This window comes from Periophthalmus magnuspinnatus, chromosome 5 (genome assembly GCF_009829125.3).
Source record: "Periophthalmus magnuspinnatus isolate fPerMag1 chromosome 5, fPerMag1.2.pri, whole genome shotgun sequence".
In the NCBI taxonomy this organism is placed as follows: Eukaryota; Metazoa; Chordata; class Actinopteri; order Gobiiformes; family Gobiidae; genus Periophthalmus; species Periophthalmus magnuspinnatus.
In genome coordinates, this window is record NC_047130.1 from 3,023,506 (window position 1) to 3,047,837 (window position 24,332).

At 37.9% G+C, this 24,332-nt stretch overlaps 3 protein-coding genes across 4 annotated transcripts in view; 1 reads left to right on the forward strand and 2 right to left on the reverse strand.

The window, feature by feature from the left end:
* Window positions 1-1,716: 1,716 nt before the first annotated feature.
* svbp (small vasohibin binding protein) lies at window positions 1,717-2,733 on the forward strand. The gene is made up of 3 exons (XM_033966813.2): window positions 1,717-1,807; window positions 2,060-2,179; window positions 2,265-2,733. Exons 2-3 carry the CDS (start codon window positions 2,066-2,068, stop codon window positions 2,367-2,369), a joined length of 219 nt encoding a protein of 72 aa, XP_033822704.1. The 5' UTR covers window positions 1,717-1,807; window positions 2,060-2,065; the 3' UTR covers window positions 2,370-2,733.
* Window positions 2,722-8,146, reverse strand: fbxo2 (F-box protein 2). 2 transcript variants are annotated; one of them, XM_033966634.2, is made up of 7 exons: window positions 8,081-8,146; window positions 4,798-4,847; window positions 4,348-4,411; window positions 3,984-4,110; window positions 3,420-3,512; window positions 3,206-3,341; window positions 2,722-3,144 (listed from the first exon to the last, which is right to left on the reverse strand). In XM_033966634.2, the coding sequence occupies exons 1-7, from the start codon at window positions 8,121-8,123 to the stop codon at window positions 3,010-3,012; spliced, it is 648 nt and encodes a 215-aa protein (XP_033822525.2). In that variant the 5' UTR covers window positions 8,124-8,146; the 3' UTR covers window positions 2,722-3,009. The 2 variants fall into 2 exon arrangements, with proteins under 2 accessions (XP_033822525.2, XP_055077697.1); XM_055221722.1 differs by lacking the exon at window positions 8,081-8,146 and adding an exon at window positions 4,926-5,038.
* Window positions 8,147-8,408: 262 nt separating this feature from the next.
* The window catches only part of LOC117370545 (integrin alpha-5-like), a 32,493-nt gene continuing 16,569 nt past the window's right edge, over window positions 8,409-24,332 (reverse strand). The window contains exons 16-30 of the mRNA XM_033965992.2: window positions 23,284-23,339; window positions 22,633-22,793; window positions 21,637-21,774; window positions 18,502-18,569; window positions 14,454-14,604; window positions 13,937-14,029; window positions 13,496-13,575; window positions 13,274-13,354; window positions 13,079-13,184; window positions 12,348-12,506; window positions 11,715-11,816; window positions 10,814-10,927; window positions 9,741-9,842; window positions 9,395-9,517; window positions 8,409-8,936 (exon numbers count right to left, since the gene is read on the reverse strand). Coding sequence (XP_033821883.1) covers window positions 8,853-8,936; window positions 9,395-9,517; window positions 9,741-9,842; window positions 10,814-10,927; window positions 11,715-11,816; window positions 12,348-12,506; window positions 13,079-13,184; window positions 13,274-13,354; window positions 13,496-13,575; window positions 13,937-14,029; window positions 14,454-14,604; window positions 18,502-18,569; window positions 21,637-21,774; window positions 22,633-22,793; window positions 23,284-23,339 — 1,618 coding nt within the window. The 3' untranslated portion in view covers window positions 8,409-8,852. The remainder of the gene's footprint in view (window positions 8,937-9,394; window positions 9,518-9,740; window positions 9,843-10,813; window positions 10,928-11,714; window positions 11,817-12,347; window positions 12,507-13,078; window positions 13,185-13,273; window positions 13,355-13,495; window positions 13,576-13,936; window positions 14,030-14,453; window positions 14,605-18,501; window positions 18,570-21,636; window positions 21,775-22,632; window positions 22,794-23,283; window positions 23,340-24,332) is intronic.

The following is a 24,332-nucleotide window of genomic DNA, read 5'->3' on the forward strand; positions in this document are numbered from 1 at the left end:
CAAACTTTGACCACAGGTTTGTTTTAAGGAACATTTTATTTCCTTCGTGGGTTAGAATAATACATGTGCGTTACTTGATTGAGTGATGAGCCATGATGATAACCAGGTGGTTTGCTTTATGTTGTTGTGGCTCATAGGCCTGCACTGAAGCGGTGCTGAGCAGGAGTGCTTCTTGGCAGGATATTATTCTGAGGGAGAGCTCTCTGCTGTAGTTGCAAGATAAATCCAGGTAAACCACTGGTATGCTGAGATGAAGTTGTGAGTAGTAGCCTATACTGCCAGAGGGCATGCACACAACTCCAGTTCATAACAGTCACAGGCAGAAGCACTGCAGTCAGGTTGACCATTTCCACAACACTTCTAAGGTTGGAAGTGATAGGGTGACCCAATTACCCTTTTGAGCTCCAATGCCCCTTTTTTCCTTGGACAAGAAAATGTTTAATAATTCAAGTTTATTCAGCCTGTGAATGGTCTATATGGGAAATTCTAGTATCTAAATTAAAATGAGGCATTGTAGAAGCTGTATGAAGTCTCTTTACCTCGATTTATTGGGATAAAAACCCACTGGGATTAAAAATCTCTTTTGAAAGAGTGTCTATCAGCAGATATATCAGCATAAAGCAATAAAATCACATTCTGACACATAAGGGTACACTGTGGCACTGATCAAACATTCTTATCACCCTCATATTGATCACTCCAGATCTTCATTTAGACTTTTTTCTTTTGAAAAAAAAAAAAAAAAAAAAAAAAAAGATCATAAAATGACTTTCAATACAGATTTCATGAAGTTTGAACTTTAACACTTGCTCTTAACCACATGCTTTTATTTACACAGAATTGACTGTATCTCTCAGTTAAAAAGACCCAAGCACTAACTCAATCCTGACATAATTTGATCACTTGCCCTGGCTTGATCAGGGTTACTGAACTGGGAATTGTGAAATTACTTGGAAGATTAGGTCAAATAACATAATAAACCAGGAAACGCATATAAAAACAATTCAACATGATTTTTAAATCATACAAACTGCAAACTGAAATCATTACTATGTCAATTTTAATATTATGTCAGTCCCGGCCTGAAAAGTTTGGGAACATTTGATCTAGACACCTATTCACACTGGAGCTATGTTATGCCCAACAAGGGAAAGTTGAAGAAATTGACACTCCCATTAAATTCATTTACATGCCTTAAATTAAAGCAACTGATATAAACTGCCATCCTTTCAAAATGCCTGAAATAATATAAAATAAATACATTTACTTTACTGCTATGTAAGGTTTGGAAACTTTCCTTTTGTAAATAGTGACCTACAGCTTGCAGCCTATACAGGTATATGTAAACCTTAAACAGGATAACTTGATTTAATAGCTAATATGAAAACTGGAGGACAAGTTGCAGGAATGATCCATATCAAACATCAGCCTTGAGCACAGTCTATTTGCTGGATGCTGGTGACTTCTACTGTGGAAAAACTATGGAACAAATGAGCCCTCTTGTGGCCGGACTCAAAAATCAGCTGATGGTTAAACTACTTTTCATAATGTTCGTGTAAAAATACAAGTAGTTGTCATGATACAACCTTGATAATAATACATTTTAATGTATTAGTCTCCGACTATGTAGCCGTGTTTTATAAGTTATTTGCTTTTATTAGCGGAACTACTGTTGAACGAGAAAGTCTTTGTTTCAAGTCGGGCTTATTTATCGTGAGCGCCTTGCCTAGAGAGGAGATTTTTTTTCTTTCAAGCGTTTAATTTGACATTGATTATTATCATCACATCGTCTTCCATCACATACCGTGTAAGTAAATGCTAATATCAATGTTAAGATGTGCGTTTTTGTGTTACTTTCAACTGTTGTAATGAATCCCTCGAGGTGTACGACTCCTCCTTTGCCAACACTATTATTACTAGTCTGGGTCCAGAACGTTTTGTTGTTTATTTAAAACTGGGGATTCACCGTCTAGCATAAAACATGTAAACGGGTTCTTGGTCGATGTACTATGGAGAGAATGTCTAGGCTGATATTAATCTGTTGATTTTTCTAATGTAGTTTGATATGGAGCCTGCTTGTCGTAAAGATAAACCAAAGCTGAACACCACTCCCACACGAGGAGACAGAGCCAGACAGAAATCTGCCCAACAGGAGCTCAAACAGCGCCAAAGAGCTGAGGTAATGTCCATATGCTCTCACTGTAGCCTCCGAGACATAACACGACTACTCATTTGACTAATAATGTTTTCCTACCATTTTACAGATTTATGCCTTGAATAAAGTGATGACAGAGCTGGAGCAGCAGCAGTTTGAGGCATTTTGTAAACAAATGCAGTCCCAGGGAGAGTGCTGTGGGGTGACCTACTGATCTGAAAATGGTCCATGGCAGACCAATGTCCTTCCAACCTTAAATGAAGATTGCACTGGAGTTTTTCTGTTTTAAGATTTTTTTTAAAGATTGTATCCGTCCATCTATCTCTCCAAGTGTGAAAGTGGGCAACAGTCTAGTCAGTGTGGTGCAGGAGTGGTTAGGACTTCTAGTGGAGTGTTACGTGCTAGAATGCATAAAAGGTTCAAAAGAGTTTACCTTCATACTGCTATTAACGAAATGTATCAACCTAATATTTGGTGAAACAATGGCAGGTGAAAGCTGCTGCAGTTTAGACCTTGTAATAACAAGACTGTATTTGTCTTGTCACTGAAAAGTGAATTAAATAAAGTGACTTATATTATATGTTTTATTGTCATTTTTAAGGACATGAATTTTCCTATTTGCTAACCCAGAAATGAGAGAGTGAACATAAAAGCCAATCAATCAAGTTTTTTACAATTTGAGTGTGAGTATAAATCACATGATTTTATATGTATGTTTTACTTGAGCTGAGGCATTCAGCAGAGATACAGTACTTACAGCAGCAGAATTCTCATTATAAGAACACACACACGTAATGTGTAACATACCCAGTATAAAGCAAAACTGATGTCCTGCTCATGCCCTATATTACCTCTCACAACTCAATGCTAACAGAGCTGGCAGTAACTCTAACCCCAAACCAGCCATCCCAGTAGTTGGTGTCCTGGCCTCCATGTTCAAAGGAGATAAATCGCACACCAGGTCCATATTCAGTAAAACTGTGGGTGAGCTGTGGAGAAAACACAGTGAGGATCTGTACACTGCAGTGACACAGTGAGAATGTTGTTTACCTCTTTCCAAGAACAATCACTTTCAGGGTCCAGAGTCACAGGTTCTGGTTTGAACTCCTGTAATAACTCTTGATTTTCATCCAGTAGACACACTGTTATTTGGTAGGTGCAGCCACAGTCAGTTCTTCCACAATACCTGTGCAGCAGAAAACAGTAAAATTATATAAAATGTATAAACTCCACAAGTATGTGTAAGATCTGTGTATAAATATACCAGTCTGCAATTTGGATAGGGGGCTGTTCATCCAGTTCCTCACCAGAGTATCCTTCATCCAGCAGGTTTATAACCTGTCTCTTCAGACATAGTCTAAAACACACATTACAGTACACCGTTGCTTATAAACTACAATACTGAAGTAAAGAGGAAATTTAAAATATGTGTAAAATGACAAAGCAGCCAAACAACCAGGAAATAAATGCCCAGTTCAGATGTTTTCTTATGGTTAGGGATATGTTCTCACTTGCATATCAACTAGATTAAAACAGGGACTAAACCGGGATTAGCGTAGCCTAGGACTAAACTAATACTATAACAGGAATAAACTAAGTCTACATCACTAAACTAAACTGAGCTCAAACCAGGACCAAATCCTGTTAAGTGTGAACGCACCCTTGGTGTTAATTTTAAATTTATAGGGAAACTTTACCTGAAGTTCTTTTTTTCTCATGCATGAAAGTGATGTGCTTTGTTATACCAGATTTTTTGTTTGATTGCTATGTAACAAGAGGTGGCACAAATCGCTCCTCATGATTAAACTGTAAAATATTAAACACTTACTCAAAAGACGTTGCAAAGTAATTGCTTACTTCGCCATTAACAAATTCATGGCCACAGTCCCCAGGCATTTCTTCGACCTTCCACTGGCTTCCACCATTTTCAGTCAGTTCCCAGAACTCCAGGTTCTCTAGAAGACAATGGACATATTGATATTTAGCCTTCATTATTTAATTAGTATTACAGTGCAAAATAAATAAACAGATTTCATGAACCCTGAAATATCGTGAACTTGACACTGTGTCTATACCATTGTTAGATAATGATGGCACCTAATTTACAAGCTGATGGCCCCAGACATAAAGTGTATCTGTACATTTATCATTACTGCAGTAACTAACTACAAAATCATGTTTCTGCACCTTACCATATCCATTTGGATTCTTTAACAGGTTTCTTCCCATATTAGCCCTTTTCAGGTAGGATGTGGGCTGCACAAAAAGCAAAGGTCAATCATTTAAAGTACTGTTATGAATAAGTAGTAGACACACATTAAGTGAAGTCTGTTTATGTCATCATGTCCAGTAATCCCAAGCCTTCTGCATTTCTGGTGTGCTGACTCATGTCCCTCCTTGCCCTGTTTAAATAGGAAGATCAGCCAGCTGGATACAACACACATTTAGTTAGTGTTTAGAATAGCCCTGAGATGGAAATAAACAATTCTATTTACAAAACACAACTCACAACTAGCCTACATTTCCTTCTATAGCAACACTGCATCTGCCCCATCAGTAACTTGATCATAAACTAGATCATAAGCAGTAATGCACATAAGCCTCTAACATAGAGAGATAGTATGGCCAAATGTATTACTCACTTCTAGGAGACTGCAGTTCACACCAAAGCTCAAGCTCCACTGCAGAGACACTGGAATGAGTGAGGCAGCAAAAAGGGGGGCGGGATTACTGTGATGCACAACATACTCAGCAAAATCGCATGCACAACCTCAGCATAGGGATCAGTTTCATCAATAGAGGAAATGTGTGTTAGGCCCAATAAAGCCATCCGTGTTGTTCATGTCTACCAGGGATGTTATTGTCTGCACTCAGCAAAACTGTTTAAAAATAAATAATGCATTGAGATTCTGAGGTGGCATGTTGTCTAATGTTTAAGTGTCTCAGCTTTCAACAAAGACTGTTGAAAATAGAAGACTGTTGTAATTTTAATATGCACATTGGTTGAAGAACTAGGCCGACTCAGTTATGTTACACAAGTAAAATCCACTGAAATAAGTAAAGTATCACATAAAAACAATGTTGTGGAAGTGCGAAATGTGGTTGTGGGGAAGCTGGCCCGAAGTGATCAAGTAGGAGGCAGACTCAAAAAAGTTCCACTAGACAAAATTTATTGTCAGCCTTGTGGTGCCCCGTGAACAAAAGAAAAAATACATATTTACAAACATGAACAGCGCTCAACAACACTAAGCAACAGAACTTAGACAACTAAGGAAAAAGCCACGTGTACCTTGGCTACACTGATGTCCCACGTCTGTCTAATTAGGCCTGCTAAAATACTCTCCTGCACCGGAAGCTCCTCCCCCTGGTATACACCATGGCTGTGTCTCAATTCGCCAAATGCACCCTTCAAGGGTCCTTACGAAGTACTCTTCAAAAGTGTAGTTTGAAGGTTCCGGTCGAGAATCTACCCTCCTCAGTGTAGCCGCCATCTTGCTGAAGTGGGACAGGCCCACACCACGGACCGCACTTCCACCGCTGTCTTTGAGCGTACGATACGTACATTACGTACGTTATCTTTAATGATTTATTATTTAATAGAAAAAAAGTCAAGATGTCGTCTTCGCAGCCGTTTCATTTTTTTTAGATTGAATATCAATAGGCAAATATAACGTTCGAGGTGATTTTTTTACTCAATTGTAGCTACTTCATAACTTAAACAAAATATACCTTGTGAAAACGTAATAACAGAGACAGAGGTAACAATATAATTTTTACATTCATAGTCTATAAACCAGAGAACACTGATTAGTTGTACATATAGTGGGATATTGCAGTTTAATGGTTCGGTATTTTGGCCAGTGGCTACACCACTTTAATAACAGTAGAGGGCACTGTTTCCCTTCTATGTCGTGCCAGTTCTTTTCATCTGATTATTATAAGGTATTTTCTAGCAGTGCAGCGCTACGTCAAGCTAGTATCTTGATTTACTAACACGAAGGTAAATGACACGTGCCCACGAGGTGCGCAGACCTATGGAATGTACCGGAACACATGAAGATTTAGTGCACGTCTCAGGACTCTCTTCTGTCCTTTCCTCAGAGTCCGTTGCTTCATTGTTCACATTACCTGTGTGCAACTCATTAAACCCTTCTGACTTTACGTTTCAGTCTCTTGGTCTTTGACGCTTACAATAGAAACGAACATTCTTACATTATTCTTATTGCAGTAATAATTTTTAATGATAAAAATGTCTTCTTATTGTCTAGCAATAACTGCACATTCCTTTATTCCATGTAACTCCTTTTTAATCATCAAACACACTGTACAGATCTTTATTCAGATTTAACAGTTTCATGTTGCTCTGTTGTAGATGAGGTAAACCAGTACGAACATTTGAACGTATATTGCGCAGTGGACTCCATTTTCTTCCCTTTTTTGCGTAGGCGCGGTGCATGACGGGATATAGAAGTGCGTGAAGTGTGCACGGATGCAGGCTTCGGTTACGTCTGATCTCCATGGAAACGGTGCAAAGGGAAGGGCAGGTTTGTCGGCCGCATTCAGTAGGGTGGGTTGAAATGGGACAGCCCTTGTCGCGCCGGAAATTACGTCACTGCCCTTCGAACCGCCCTTCCAATGGTGATTCTAAGGCCAGGTGGGCGAATTGAGACACAGCCCATCTCTTCTCCAGGGGCTGTGGGCCGTATCTGAGCAGTATCTTCCACATAAAACCATATCACAGGGCCCAAGTCCCTTAACTAAAGTGTTTAATAAAATAAACTATAAACACTTATATCATTGAAACAATAATACATAAAACATTAACACAAAAAAATAAACAAACTTAAACCAGTTTTCTCCTCCACATGGTCTGGCCCGCGACCACACCCAAACCCATAAAAACGGCCGACATAGGGCACGCCCCCTCTTCGTTTGGATCATGTGGAGGTGCAGGTAAGTGGCTTGATGTATTAACTGAATTAACACATTTAACTAAATATAATATATTTAAACTAACAAGTGTGTGGTGATTTAACCAACTGAAAAACTAAACAAAACAAACTATTCTAGTTCTATTTAGTTTTGTATTGGAAAGTTATTGAAAATGAACAGACATGTGAACAAACCAAATGATAGTACTATTAAAAAGGGACAAAGGCCCACTTTGTCACAGTGGTGATCTTGATAGTTGTCCAGATGTTTTAGTCAAACAATTAATGTTTTTTCCAAATTGTAGCCATAGTAATCTTCCTGTATGTAAACCTCTGACTTTGAAGAAAGTCACGAAAAATTATCCAAAAAAAAAAAAAAAAATCTCATTATTCTGTTATTTAATAAATAGAAATAATTTTGGCAATCCTAATTGACCTAAAAGTTAAAATTTAGTCTGATTTCATGTCAGACAATGATGGAAAAACGTGTGTGTCTTTTTATATACCATAGTTTATGTAAATGTCTGATTACATGGTAGTGACTGGAAGGTAATGGTAATCAAGCTACCTTGTTTTTTTGTCTTTTAGGTACTAGTCATTCAAAAATAGGTTTGAAAATAGGTCTGACTCACCACTGGCACTGGGTTCTAACAGACTAATGGACTTCATGCTCCCACTGGTTCCAATAGGGGCCGCCAGGGATGCAGATGAATGCATTCCCCCTATTTAGATAGGCAGACTTCCATAAAACCATAAGCACTTTAACGGTCTAACTCTGTTCCTTTGTTCCATGATCATGATGCAAACCATATTATTCCTCTTCAGGACCCCATGTAAGCCTCCATCCTCCCACGTGGAACACCTTCCTGTACTGCTCTTTGGGCCATTGGCACACACACTGAGAACTATCCTGACTATGCACTACAGCCCGGCAACTCTCGTTCACTTGGTGGAGTCCAGCAAAGGAAGACTGCACTGGAGGACAGGCCCACACCATTTCCCCAAATCGCTATAGTCAAGAGTCTAGTCCTTGTCATGGAGTCGGGTTTCAGAACGCAGCCTGTGCAGAGCAGATGAGCTGGACTATATTTAGATGATACCTCTCATCACACAAGCTTAGTTTCTTCCCTCCTTCAATAAAGTGTCCAGAAAATCAGGCCACTAGGATTTGCATAAGTATGAGCTCCAACTCTTGACCTATTTCCAGAGTGGGGTCCTAGCTCTTTCCATGGAGGGCCAATAAACTGCTCTTCATCATTGCTTCATGCAGTAAATTATGGGAGTGCACCATCAAACTTAAAGCAAAGTTAAAGATGACAATATAAGTGGTTATACAAAATACTTTTAATCTCAGTCACAACACAAATGAGTCATAACACACTGAATACAATACTTTACAATGCACAAAATACAGACCTCCCAATATGGGAGAGGATTCAAGTTAGACATTGCACAGTACAACATTCACAACATATACACAAGACTCTGTGCCATAAATAAGGAGTGCTGTCAAATGACTAAAGCATTATTTACTGAGGCTGAGGCAATTGCTTACAAAACACATGTCTAAATTAGTGCCTTTAGTTGGAAAGGTAGAAATATCTTTTTGATTTTGTATCTTTGGCAACACTGACGGTTGAGAGCAGCACCAGGTTGAGAATAGTCCAGTGATCAAGCAGCCATCGTGTCACTCTTTAAGCTTGCCAATCATGTGTGAACAATTCCAGTTGTGAAGAACAGCTGCAGTGAGGGGCTCTTCTGTTGATCTAGGCTTCAGATGATGCCTGTGGTTTGAGATGAGCTTTCTCCATGGTTGTACCATAGGGATCAGACCTCTTAAAGAAACCCATCTGCAATAAAACATAACAGGGTAACAGAAGTGAGAACCAAAATGAAGCTGACATATTTAATACTTCACTTTTTTTTTTTGACACTTGTATTTCTTACTTTTCCCTTTATGTTTCAGCATAGCATCTTTAGCTCTTAATATATATACCAACAACAATTCATGGAAACTGTACTAACATGCATGTTACCTGAGCCCACTGTTTTTTGACTGTACTATAACTGTCTTGGTTCAGAAATATACACCACACTTTATGGCAAACTTCATGTGGCAGTATAACCCGCATGTGGGCCCTGCCGCTTGGATGCTATTATTGGTTAGCAGTGACGTCAGTCAATCTGTAAAAGCGCTCCTTTCCTTCCCCTCTCCCTCTGACACCGGTCGTTCACCACTCTCAGGGAGTATCATAGATTATATAAATAAGACCACATTTATATCACAAAAATCTTGTTTTTATGTTACCTTGTAGAGCAGATATATTAGCAGACTCAGTAACAAGAGCCCCACCAGCACTGACAAGATGATGATCCACACCGGGACAAAGTAGATACTATCGGGCTTGTTCCACAACACAACAGCAACCACCTGAAGAGAAACGGTGTATTATCAGAGATGGTTTACGGAGTCAAAAAGTAAAAAAATAAAATAAAAATAGCACAATTGATGATATTCAAACTATTAAAATGTAAGATGGCTCCTTTTCACAGACAGTAATGATTTTCCTAGCACATAAATTAAAGGGCAATAATCTGCTTTTAAGACAAAATACATGATATAACCAAAGAGAATAGTGGAGCTTTAATATTACCTTTTTTGATGCTGATGACGAGAATAATTGTGGAATGGAGTAAGGCATCTTGTCCACCTTATAATGTACAGAGCACTCCAGAATGTATTGTTTGTAGATTCTCTATGAGACACAACAACATTTGTATCACACTGGGGCTCCTGAATTAGTTGATTGTGTTTTCGATAGACATCAGCATAGGAATCATAACATAGGAATGTATCTGATTTACTAAGGGGAAAACAAAAAACATGTTTTGCCTCTGTTGCCAAGCTTAAAGGTGCACTATGTAACATTTCTTGAGCATGGTCCGCCACCTGTTTGACTCCTTGGAGATGCTGTTGCTTTGTCTGTAATGTTCAACAGTATGGCAACATACTTGCACTCATGTTATTCTCTAGCAATAAAAACACCTGGATTTGAATAAATTCAATATGCGTATTAATACCATACGCTGAAGCATTACAGGCACAGCAGTAACATTCTGTGGCAGCAACCCCCATCATAAAAATGAGATAGTTCACCTTTTAATATAAATTATAATAGAGATGGTAAAAAGTAACACTCTGTGAAATGTCAAAACATATGTTTAATCCAAATCAGTAACCTGAAATAATTCAAATGTGTATTTTACTCAGAGGCCAACAGAGGGCAACATAAGCACACATTTTTGCTACTAGTTGGTCCCAATTAATCTTTAACTGTAGTTACACATAGGATTACCAAAAAATCAATACCTAGATAATAATTGGTACAAAAACTAGCATCAGATTAGATACTTTGAACAAATATGGCTAAGGGAAAAAAATCGCATTAAAAGGGCAAACATGCATCCTTTCCAGGGTATTAGAATGATTTATTTTTATGAAAACTAGTATAAAACCACAAACCACAAAGAAAACATTCTATTGAGCCTCATCCTTGAAATAGAGTTTGAAATGTAAGTATCACGACTACTAAAATTTCGATGCCCCAGTATGTATGTATGTTCTCTTCACAACCAGAAAATCAATAGAAAAAAAAGATTAAGTCTACAGGTTTTGAGTATGTTTATACCATACAATATATTTAATTTTTAGCCCCATAGATCTCACCTCTACAAAGGTTTCCGCCCATAATCTGGAGCGGATAGTGAGGATGACGCTGTCTCCTCTCCCCAGCTTCCCCACAGCACACTGCAGCTTCCAGCACTCCACTGTGCTACAAGTCTGTGGAGTCACACACAACTGGTTTACAACTGCTTTGACGTCACTACATCTACGCTAGAAGATGACATAACAGTGTTTAGATATATCCATAAATGCTAGTGGGAGTATCCAGTATACATCTAAGGCATTCCCGACATTGCAACATCAGTGACGCAAGTCCCAAGAATCATTGGCAAAATCAGAGTCATAATTAACTTCACATCACAAACAATTACCGCAACAGGAAAAGATCCCATCCAGATCTTGTTACATGCACTCCCACTTCCTGTGTTGACAGCATAATTTGTGTTGAAGTCAAAGGCATAGGCTCCACATAGGGATTACAGTAAGCGTGAATGCCTGTTTAAAAGTACCTCAGGAGAGCAATAATTCGATATTTAACGACAGTCAACTAATGAAAACATAGAGCCTAAAGTAAATGGAGTTTTCAAGTGACTTTTTTGTGGTGGGTTTGAGTGAAAATGGTGTCGTAAAAGGACATGCACAACCACATCTAGAAATCATGCATGTTGGTCCAAAAAAAAAAAAAAAACTATAAAATTGACCTATAAATCTAATGAAATGAAATAAATTGCGTCCGTTCAGATGCTAAGTGAAGAAAAAATTATAACATTGTACTAGAACAGATTAGTTCCTGTAGGTACTTAAAGGTTACATAAAAACCAATTAAAGAAATGTGTAAGGAGTAAGTGACAGGTTGTAAAGTATATAAACAACACACTGTTTTCATAATATCAATGCCTGGATTAGTGCCCAGACATGGAGTGCGTGTGCTGTGCTGTCTCACCAAGTTTCCATGTTCAACTAAAGGGTGAACATCTCTTCTCTGGACATGGTGCTCTGTGCTGGGTATGAGCTGTGTGGCCCCCTGTGTGGCTGGAGGCTGCAGCTGTGAAAGAAATAAAACAAATCTTTAGCGTGTTTTAAAATGTAAAATTTACAAATAAAGCCGTTTGTTCTTTTTTATTTTGTCCTGATAAAAATGCACATCACTAAGAATCAAAAGAACAGTGTGCAAGATGTGGATTGTAACGTTAAAAAAAATGAATATCTTTTACGTGGAATTAAATTAAATTCAAGGTGCGTTTTGGTTATTGTTTTTTCATATCCTATAAATAAACCATATTGTGGCCAGACCTCCTGGTCAAAGCCTGATCTCTTCAGATCGCACAAGCTAAGCAGGGCTGGGCTTGGTTACTATTTGGATAGGAGAACACTGGGAAAATCAGGTGCCACAGTGGGGCGGCATTGTTAAACACAGAAAAAACATTATCTATTCTGAATTCTCACTGTAGTCATTTTACAATAAAATAAAATAAATAAAAAATACACATGACCTGATATGCATAAATCTATCTATATCTCTAAAGAGGTTTTTTTAAAGCCTTTGAATGGAGGTCTAGCTAAAGTGAGTAGTTACCTTAAGTTTCAGTGCATTGAATGTGTGCTGGGATGAACAGGTCAGTGGCCCTTCTGTGGCCAACTCCACAGGGTACAGCAGCCCATGACCCTGGGCCCTCAGGGGACATCTCACCTCCAGAGATGACAGGCTGATCACACTGGGGCCATTGTTCACCAACTAGAAGAGCACAGTATTCATATTATACTAAGAGTTTATCATTCCATATGTTGTACTTTGTAAGGCGCAAATACTTTAGGGTGCCTTTTCTCTAGTATGTCAGTTTAGATATTAACATAATAAATAGAAAAATGTATACAGCATGGCTACTGAGAGTATGACTAGTATTAGTATTTGCCTTATATCAATCTGAAGGGAGGAGCTAATTACACTGAAACTAACACACCTGTCTGTAAACAGTTTGTTTGTTGGCTAGGTCTATTGAACTACAATTGTGAACTGTGCCTGAGTCATATTTTGCATAATCGTTCAAATGTTACCTTGTATTTCTAATGTTAACAAGGGCCAAAACTCATAAAATCATACAACAGTTCTGATTAGAATTTTTAGACATAGAGAGTTATTGCATTTTAGGACTCACTGCTACTTTCTGTGTTTATGTATTTTCTTTTCTATATTTTTTTTTCAACAGACTATGACTTAACGTAAAACTATGATAAATATTTACCAAGTACTATGCCACCAAACCAAGTAACACCTGTCAAATGCACTTAAAACTCAGTAGAACACACCTCAAAGACATGCTGAAGCTCTGGTCCCACATCCTGCTCCTCACGCAGTCCTTGACTCATCCTCCAGCTGGGCGGGGGAAACAGGACTTTATCTGGACGAGTAACACTGCCCCACACCCAAACACAACAAACACGCATTAGCTGTTGTATTTCATTATATTCAAAATGATTATGTCATCATTACAGTGACCTCACCCCTGTAACAGGACATCAGCCAGAGCAGCCACCTCCACCTCATACACCACCACTTCACTCTCAGAATTGTTTACGTTTTTGCTAGACAACAAATAAAAAACAAAACAACACAAGTGAGCACATAAAACATACTTTGATATGTAATCAATAATTAGTTTTGAATTCCCAGCACAGACGAATATGTGACTAACTTAACACTACTTGGTATAATTAGTAACTTACCTTCGTATTTGTAGCTCAAACTGCACAACTTTATAAGTGTCCTTTAATCTGGGTATAGTGAAACGAAGGCCAGCCCATATCTAGATGACCAAAATACAATTGAATTAAGCAGAAGAGCATAGAGTAATTGTGTATTGATTAAGGTACCATTGGTAATAAGAGGGATAATGTTTTAGTTGAGAAAATATTTAATTAAATTCTGTTAAATCATATGGGTGCTCTTTCTATAGCACTCATCTTATCTACAGTGGCTTTTAGAAGACTAATCATAAAACATTACTAATATGTGATGCTAATAAGTCTTTTCATCCTGTTTCAAATAAGAGTCATTTCAATTATGAATTATGACTCAATTTTCAGTAATTGAGCAGTTGTACTTTGATGTGACAGCTTTACAGCACAAACAGCATGTAAACATCAGGCGGTAGTGTAACCTCTTACATTGCTCCCTGACTTCATGGGGTTTCCCAGATCACACAAGAGATAACGCGTGTCATTCTGGGCCTCATAGCTGCACGTCAGTTGAGTCAGTGTCTGAAAAACACAAAACTTCAGATGTTTACAACCACTGTCACTGACAACCTTGACCTCTGTGGTGTTCAAGGTGCACTGGGAATGTTCTAAGTCATTTGTCATGTGCACCTGTGTCTTAAGATCCAAGATAAAGGAGAAAACTATTTGGGGCACATATAATCCTAAAGGCAAAGGTTCAAGTTTCAAACCTAAAAATGCTACGTGCAAATAACTTATGCATGGAATTTTGTGTTGATGACCTAAGTATTTTTAAACTTTTCTTCTCAACGTTCCACTTAACTGATGTAACACCATGATAAATATTTACCACAGATACTATCCCACAAAACCAGGTAAGAACTACAAGAAAACATGTCATACGAACTTCAAGTAAATCTCATTAGAATCATTTTTAGCATTTATTGGCTACATTCAATTTCCTTACGTCATTGTTCCGTGCGATCCCACTGTAGTCTGCATCTGGAGGTAGCAGCACATACAGCTCCGCTTCATAGGCTCCTCCCTCTCCTTCATTCACCGCATTAAAGATCAGGGTCAAAGAGTTTTCATCCCCGAGGTACACAATGGTCTTGTCACTGAAAAACAACAAACAAACAAAAAAACATGAGATAAAATCATAATCTCATCATGATCTTATCTTCTAATTATCTTCTCTCTAATTTGTGCTATACAGTATATCTATATCATATTTACCACAGATTGCACTCATTAACTTGCGCTTATTGAACATGATGAATACAAAAGCAGTATTTTGGTCTCCCAGTCCACACATACCTGAAACTTGAATGAGAAAGAAACCACTGCAATTGTGTTAAATATTGTATAAACAGCTAACTTTTCATGAATAGGATAAACATGGCAAGTTAAAGGGATAGATTTTTGTCTCCGATTCATCTTCTGCATTATACTCGCCATTGCCTTTTTCAATTCAAGCTTTTAATTGCATTGGAAAAGGCTTTCTTTCATTCATATTTGTCAGTAGTAAAAGAAAAGAACCCTACTGAGCAATACACTTACATTGTTTCAACAGAACAGAGAGTACATTAGTCATCAACAGAAGAAGTCACTTTGAAGCTGCCTATGACCAAAATGCCCAAAAAGCAATTCTAAAGCCAAATGAGAAGCAGGTATGTTAGCAATCCCAGCGGGCCATTTTCTGCCACATATCTGTCCACTACCCCAGCCAATGAACCCAATCGGATCTCCATGATTTGTCTCAGGAAACCCACCCCCCACCCCTTTCCATGTGTACGCACAACTTTCCTAAGTGAGTGTGCACAATGTTGTGATAAATCCAACTTGCCGACTCCAACCCCCAACTCAGCCACGTTTACTTCACATCATGGCAGTAAATTCATGTTTCTATTGAGCAGAAAGAGGGGGGCGCCACTGGATATTTTGCTTCCAGGGTACCCTTCCCCCTTTTCGGAGGAGGTCTGGACGCAGTGACCCCGTGCTAGGTAAGACATCCAGCAGATGAATTTAATTAGACCAGTTTAGTGAATGTAGGGGAAATCGAGCTGGCACTTAAACCTCAACACAGTATAATCCAAACGGGAAAAATTTTGTCACATTGATGTTTTTATAGAGACAATTAATGAACTTAAAACTAGGAAAGGGTTGAGCATAAGGCTGAAGCACGTTAAACGATTAACTGTAGCTGATCGAATATTGACGTAATCCTCAAAAGTAGTAATTTTCTGGACTCCAAAATCGACCATGAGCTGACAGATGAGGTTTGGTTACTAGTAATGATTTAAAAATGTAAATTTCACATTTTTAGATGAAAGTCTACTTTGTCTGGAAATATACTCAAACAGGATGTCCTCACTTTAGCTTTTTGAAGGTCAAATTTAGAAAAAAATTCTACATAAACAACTACCGTAATCGATTAATCAAAAGAATTACTGCTAGATTAACTGATTACCTAAATAATTGTTTGCTGCCATCCAACAGAATTTGAAATGTCTTAATGGAAAACATAGTGTCTTGTGGGAAAAAGAATTTGAATTTTGACAAGTGAAAATGCTGAATCATTTGGTCTGGTCTTGTGGCTAGTCGTATGCAAATGTTTGGAGGAGAACATTTTTGAACTGATTGTGTTCCTGCAGCTAAGAGAAATCACATGGTCATGCAATGCAAAACATTTCTCATGAGAAACACGGGCCTGATACTCATGCCAGTGGAGCTGTGTGCTGGCTTTGTCCGTAGAGATAACCAGCATGCAAGTCTACTCTAGTCTAGTCCGGAGTGAATATGACGAGTAAATGCAAATTCAAGTCATTTTGTCCATTGACGGGATAGTTACACTTTTTAAATAGCACTTTTCCACCTTCAAGACACTCAAAGCGCTTTACATGAAGGAACCATTCACCCATTCATGCACCAGTGTACGCAGACATTGGTGGTGAGGTGGATTAAGTGTCTTGCTCAAAGACAACGACAGCATTCATCTGTGGGAGATAGAATCGCACCGCCAGCCTGTGGGTCAGTTGATCTGGCCACTCCATCAATGCTGTTTATGTCGAGAACAGGATTCAAATTGCTAACTTTCGGATACGTGGACAAACACTCTACCAACTGAGCTACTGTCACTGTCTTAATACTACGCATTGATCAACAATTCTTCATACAAAAATGTGCTTTGTTGACTGCTGACAAATAAAGCCATACACATAACTAACTAACAATATCTGCTGCGGAACAAAATACATGTCTACCTTGGTTTTACTGTTATTATTGTCTTGTATGTTGGGCAAAATTGCCAAAGCATATTCCAAGTTTGTGACTTCTGTTTCCCAAACAAAATGAATAATACACTTTTTTCTGATGACAATAAATTCAACCAATCAGGATGGTTATTGCAGACAGCCAATCACAGCCTGCCACCCTTAGCTCTCAAACAACGTCTAATGCCTTTCATATAAATGCACTTTCTCCCTTTCACAACAGAACCATCTGTCTCAAGCTCTCCATCTTCTACCACACTGGAAAAAAGCCTCACCTGCATTTTCACACAAAAACGTTTCACTTGAATGTTACAAGAAAAAAATATTATACTATACTATATTTTCTTGTGGCTGTTTACGTTTCTCCTGTTTGAGCTGTTTGAAGTGGTGAAATATATCATGCCTTTCAAACATTTGTCATTGTTTTGTCTAAAAGCTCATTATATTGTTATGTTTCCTTTTGGCCCTTAACACCAATCACTATTAGAAAGAACTAAAAAAAATGAATGGAGCTACAGAAAAGTCAGTAATGTGACCTGCACTATAACTCAGAGCACAGGTTATTAACACCAAAGGTTGAAGTGAACTCAAAAGACACCCAGTGAGAGTCAAGACCTCAGTGATCTTTGACCTGTTGTTGTTATGACGCCTGGAGACATATTTTTGATCCACGTCAAAGCACACATAAGGATGCACAACTTAAGAATGTGTTCAGTAAACTGGTATGAAATTAGAGAATGTATGTATTTTTTGGTAACCATTGTAATGTTACTTTCTGGTGGGAGGAACAAGCTAAACAAATCAACAACTTCACAATGTGTATATCCTATGTCCAATATAATGTAACAGCAATAGACTGGACTAAGAATATGACTTATTTGAAGCATCATTTATTTCTAAAAAACTGCAATACTAATTAATGTTCCTCATCTTGATCACCAATGATTTCCAGGCTGTTTTATTCCTTGGATCTTTGGGTTCTTGATATGCAAAAGAAACAAACATTTGCATTGCTTTAGTTTGCATTCCTGTTTATCTCGGCCTACATCATCAGAGGTATAATACTCCCTACAACAGAAACACAGCCAGACTAGACTGGAATGAACAATACCATCACAATGTCTTGAGGGTTCATGTCTCCAGGTCCTAGGCCTCATACTGATTGTAAATAAACTCCTCATGTGTTAGAACTTTAGTCTCACACCTCTTCTTACAAGTCTCAAGCTACTAAGTTATTCTACAGGCAAAGTCTTAATTTTATTTTATTCACAATGTCCAATAGATCAGCATCTTTCTTTGAGTAAGTGCCGTTATGAAATCAAATCTTATGAATGAAATAGATTACATGACGATTATAAACCTGAACAACACTGATTACCTGATTTATCATAATATCCTTAGGTGCAGCACTGTTTCCCCATTGTAGGAAAAATAAAAGGCTCTCTTAACTTATCTTATCTTACATTTTCTGCAGCTGTAGAGAGAATAGCCTGAAGAGGATGTGTGGAATGTGTGTAGTGTCTGTGTGGAACGAGGCAGGAGACAGGGGTGCTAACTACCATCATCACCACACAACTCAAAAGTTCATAGGTCACTTTAGGGTTATCAAATTAGATGGTTAGATAGAAACTCTTTCAAATGGGGAAGATATCAACACTGCTGCTGTTGTTGTTGTTTCCTAATAGTAAAACTGGGATAGTTTAGTTTTAAAGGGTTTTGTAGTAAAATATAACTTCCTCTCACCCGTAAACAGCCAGCTTCAGGTCAGGGACACAGATGTTGTCTTCGCCGCAGTCCAGCTGAATGTGAGCCTGAAAAAAGACAGGGCACAGATAAACGGGGGCAGAGGGGGAAAGCAGTGGATTTGATGAAGAGCAAAATGGAGAGAGAGCGAGGGAACAGAGCCTAGAGGTATGGAGGGCAGGCCACGGAGGAAGTGCATGTTTACAGAAGCCCAAGCATGAGATTTGGGCTAAAATGAAAGGATAAAACTGCACGCATGCTCACAGGATAAAGCATAATGTTTACAACAACAGGCCTGTTCTTTTAATGTCTGTGCCACATTTTCACAATGAAGACAGACAATGAAAGGTTGATCATTCTAAACCATTTTTGTATGAAGTACGATCAAACAGTATCCAAAGTACACATTTCAGTCTGTTATTAAACACGGTGTATTGACTGGACAAAAGAAACATAGAAGTCAATTTGCCACTGCTGTCTGTGAAGCTTTTGTTGTTGTACATTTGCAGTGTGGTGAAGTGGGGTCTACTGTCACTTTTGTCCAAGCCTCATCCCTCAAAACATTTGGGAAACATTAGCATCAAAAGAGGAGTAAGAAAGAATGTTACAAAGAGGTAGTATATAGGCTGGCATATAGAGTCCTCATGCACTCTCTGTCTCCTTCTGCAGTTCTTCATTCACCCAAAGCACACACAGATTGTTATAGTAATGTTCCTAATCTTCCATTTCCCCATCCAATGTTTGCTAGATCTATGTAACCGATGACAGCCTTCTAAGCTCTAAGGAATATAGGAAATAGAACCACAGAACCTACGCCAAATTATATACAAATATATGACACAATAAAAGCCTAGATACCAATTTTGATGCCACAATAAAGTGTGTTACTACGTGAGGTCTTATACTAGTGTTGATATACAGGGTGTCCATGTTCTATTGCACTCAGTGGCTTCCAAAGTTTTATTTTTACCTCATTTAATACACCTCTATATAGGCACCATTAGTCACACAAAGCACATCATAACAGTACTCAATTTCTTGCCTTGTTCACTGTAGCATAGCCTCGTCAATGGTTGCTTTAGTTCATTAATGTCTTGTATCTTTGTTTGATACACAACATCTTTAACATAGCCCCATAGAAAGAAATCCAGAGGTGTGAATATGATGGCCACGGAACCGGTCCATCCCTTCCCATCCAATGGTCCGGAAATGTTTGATTGCTTGAAAATGATGGTTGTTTGAAGGACCAGGTAGACATCTGCAGTAATTGATCTCTCGTGGGAAAAAAAAAATGGACCAATAATTCAACTACACATACTCCCACACAATGTGATTAAAAACTTGTATAACCACTGAGTACAATAGAACAAATCTAATGAATATATCTTATCAATTGCCTTTGTAATTTGTAATTTACTTTTTAATTTTAAATTGTAAAGAGACTTTATGGACACCCTGTAGTTCAAAAGCTTTCTAAAACTAAAAGGTCAGGTGTAAAACTGTCTTGCTTCCAATGTACACATGGTAAAACAGAAAAAAAGAGCAGTTTGAGCAGTGTTTATAGTGCCCAGGAGATTAATTAATAACATTTTGAACAAAATGTCAAACAGAGAGAATAATAAAGACATTAAAACTCCTAAGGTCTAACAGGGCAGTTCATAAAATTTCTCATTCCCAAATACATGAAATAGAGAGCCATCAAATCATATCACGCGCATGCACAAGTACATTTCCAGCTGCTGCTCTTGCCCAGTGCAGGGGACCATGGGCAACATATATAAACAAACCGCGGCCAGATGTGCAGGGAGGCACGTCGACACACCCGGTGGAGCTGTCAGTCCTGCCTTGTGTTTTTGCACAGCCATGACTTACCAATCCTCCATAAACTCTCTGCATGGAAACCAAAAAAGAGCCAAAAGCACCGTAATCACCATTTGGTCTGCGAGGCCTGACCTAACCATACGGGATCAACACTTTAAAGGGCCCCCAACATTTGAAGTCAATTTGAAAATGTCTGTCTGTAACCTCAGCCTTTTCAGTCCAAAATACATCTGTTATTCACAGTTTCAATGATAAAGTATTATTAAGGACAAATTCAAAGTCTGGATTTAGTTTATAGGTTACGGCCACATGTAAAATGGCATATTGCACTTAGACCATCTGGTACTGGTGTCTCTCAGATGGTAATTGCAGAGGTGAACATCTGCTTGCTTCAGACACGCAATACGAGAGGCCCTGTAAATTGTGTGGTGATGTTTGGTGTGGCAATGTAATATATAGACACACTTCACAAGTTTACACACAGATAAACTCCGTACTTTTGATACAACGCATAAAGGGGATATAAAACAAGAAGTCTTAAATCTGTTCTAAATTGTTGACATTGAAGGTTTTGTTGTAATGTGCTGTCAGGATTGTTTTATTGTGCTTCACAAAATGGCAGAAAAAGAAAGAAAGAAAAAATCCCTTTTTGTATAGTCATGGGCTTCAGCTTTCTGTTTTATGGGACATTTTGAGGAGTTTTCCTTATTCAAAAGACATACTACTTTGTTTTAAATTGTTATGTCCTAAATAATTATTCATCACTATGAAACCTGAAGAACGGCATAGGTGATTTTAAACTTTACCCTCCTGTATTCTTAGGAAAACTAATGCTAACAAAAAAAATACTAATAAAAATCTATTCAAGTGACAAAAACAAAAAGGTTTTAACATGCACTATGTAACCTTTCTGATGAAGGGTTCATCACGTGCTTGTTTTGTGAAAATTAAATTGCTTTGTGAGGAATGCTCCATGGTATAAAGCATCAACTTGTTTATTATACATTTATTCAAGGTATTTTTTATTGCCAAATAAATCTAGGTTTGGTGGAGGTCACCAGTTGGTCTCCATGGAAATGGCTTCACGCAATTTAAAGGAACATTTCAGGGAAAATAAATAATTTCTGTGGAGAATAGAAGATTTCGAAGCCTCTATCTAAAACTTACATAGTGCCAATGAGACTAAGCCAATGAAGCGTCAAGTTCATTTCAAATAGAGTCTATGTATATATTTTCTGTATATTTCAGAGGTGCTATGGATGTATAAAAAGGCTCGTCACACTAAATATAATGTATGATTTTCTTTATGCCAACCTGCTGCTGTACGAGCGTATGAGCGTGGTGGCTGAGGATTGGTGTGAGCCCATGCTCGTCCACTGGGGCGTGAGGATCCAGGCTGAAGTTCAGGCTGATGTAAATGGGAGAAAGTTTGTCTCGAAAGTCTGCCTCATTCTGAAACACAAGATTCACAAAGTTTAGAGTTAACTTCATATAGTCATACATATTACATGACCTTTACACATATTTCCCAAGATGCTTGTTCTAGTTCTACTATTATTTTTGTCCCAAAGATGTCACTCATAACAGGACATCAAAGAAATGTCAACGATTATTAGAAAATGACTTTGACCCTGACGGGGAAATTGAAGTCACCTGGTCCATAACAGAAATTCAATACAACTTTTAAAATCACAAGAAACCACAGCATTTTTCCCATTGTTTCTATCAATACTTTCTAAAGTGAAGCCAGTTTTTTGTCATCAACAGAAAAATTGTTCCACCATGCTAAGGGAACTATGGACACTTTATGAAGACTTGTAAGCAAGAAAAAGAGATGAATAAATGTGATGACAGGACAAAAAAAATGAAATATGTAAAAAAATATATATATATATATGTAAATGAACTTATTAACTAGACTGTGTACAAAATTTGAACCACACAGTTTAAGGCGCTCTATGCAACTTTTCTGATGAAGTGTCCACCACCTGGAGATGTCATTGCTTTGCTTGGAATGTTTCACACTATGGCATTAAAGTAACTAACTATACAGAGGAAAGTGAGTGATGCCATCAGGTCTAGTTCAGTTATTGAAATTAGTTCAATCAGATCTGTGGAGAGGCTGCAACTCAAGGATTAATAACAACTACAACTTGTGGGTATTTGCAAAACACTAGTTAATTTAAAAAATGCATACTGTGGAACATTCTTGGCAAAACAATAACATCTTTGTGGAGACAAGCAGGTAGCAGACCCTCACACAGAGACAATATTTATATCAAGTCATACTGAGGTAGTACTCTGACTAACCAGTAGGTAGATTTTTGACTCGTGGCACACGCTGTCTCCATTGGTCTCCAGGCTGAAGTTCTTCATTAAACTCGACTGCTTACTGTCCAAAAACAGAGTCCTCCTGGTTGATTCCTTCTGGTTCAATTTCACATTGTCCAGCTGAATTTCAACAACAAATCCTTCAAATGAACAGAAATATGTTAAGAAAGACCAGATATACAGGAGATAAGTTCATATTAAAACGTTATAACAATTGTGATTATCTTTATGTCTTCAAGTTTTTTGTTGTAAAGTTTTTGATTGGAGCACTTTTTTGATCCTTTGTTTTAATTCAATTTTAGTTTTCGTTATAAAAATTGCTGAAAATGTATAATAAATAATAATAAATTTGATGTTCAGAGATATTTTTGGAACAGAAAACATATTCGATGTGAGCAGTTATTACATAAAATCACACGTGTTGTGCACATGACAAAAACTACACACATATTAAACTGAAGGGAACTAGTGTAGCCCAGCAGCACGTTCGTCTGTATTTACACAATTGCTCTTTTATCTTGATCTGAGCCTCCAAATTGACCGCAGTAAAGTCCTACATTCTTGTGGCCACACAAAGAAAGCACCGTAATAGGGACCATGTGTGCATGAGTGATTGTGTGTGTGTCTCACCTAGACGAGAGGGGAGGTGCTTCCCATTAGCCAGCAGGCAGAAACTGATGCTCACACTGCAACAACATGTAAATGACATTTAAATGGCACGGGTAGAAACTGCAGTTGCTATAAATCATGACATTTTGAACTGCAATCATTGTTTCATATTAGCATACCATTTATTTGTTTCTTTCAAATGTCTGAATTGTTTGTATTTTACAAAAGACTTACACAATGAAGCACTTGCAAATGTTTTATAGAAAGTATGTCCACGTTCATAAACTATAAAAGGTCTCAGCCTTGAAAGTGGCAAGTTCCTTTTTAAACAAATGTAACTTTTTTTTTTTTACATGGAAAGAACTAAGGTCTTAGATGGTAAATGCCTAAAGACAAAAATCCCCAGATACGTGTGTAAAGGTCAAAAATATCTACCATGTCATTTGAATTCATTAAAACGTAGTTTGCCCAGGCATTTCTAGACACGCTCCACCCTAAATAAGGAAACTACACAAAAACCTCCTTAATAAGTGCCATGAAGGCATCTATACCTCAAAGTGCGTCAGCCTGCATAAAGCCACAGAGGACGGCATCATCGTTTTAGAAAATTACAACCATTTTCCAACCTTTGAGTGAGAATCTACATCCTGTCCAACACTTTTCCAAATGCAAGCTTCCTATTTCTTCTTTGTTTCCATGGCAGCCAGAACACCAATAAACCTCATAACAGGACCTCCTTGTATAACTTTAGGTACTCTCTAAATCAGCAACCTTTTACAACAGGGAAAAAGAGGGTAAGGAAAAGTTCACTAAGGAAAGGGAATTTGTCATTATAAGTGTCATCTCTTTATCCAGTCTATCTCATCATACTAATGATGTTTATATAATAGGATTTGGGAGGAAAAGGTGGTTCTTCTCTTGTGTAGGAAATATGTGTGCTTGACATTAGCAGGATTTAGTTAGCACCCACAAAAACATGGATCTTATATGTTTAGGAACAAATCAACTTGATTGTAGGAAGACTGACCTTTTAATATTAGCTGGGACGTGTAGCCGATAGGAAATATTCA

Bases quoted from the DNA above. Each gene is read 5' to 3' on its own strand.
- fbxo2 (XM_033966634.2), bottom strand. From the start codon at position 8,123: ATGACAAGGACTAGACTCTTGACTATAGCGATTTGGGGAAATG. The intron at 4,848-8,080 runs GTGTGGGCCTGT...CACTCATTCCAG, and splicing joins TATAGCGATTTGGGGAAATG to TGTCTCTGCAGTGGAGCTTG. The intron at 4,111-4,347 runs GTAAGGTGCAGA...ATTGTCTTCTAG, and splicing joins AAAGAATCCAAATGGATATG to AGAACCTGGAGTTCTGGGAA.
- svbp (XM_033966813.2), top strand. From the start codon at position 2,066: ATGGAGCCTGCTTGTCGTAAAGATAAACCAAAGCTGAACACCACTCCC. The intron at 2,180-2,264 runs GTAATGTCCATA...ACCATTTTACAG, and splicing joins AACAGCGCCAAAGAGCTGAG to ATTTATGCCTTGAATAAAGT.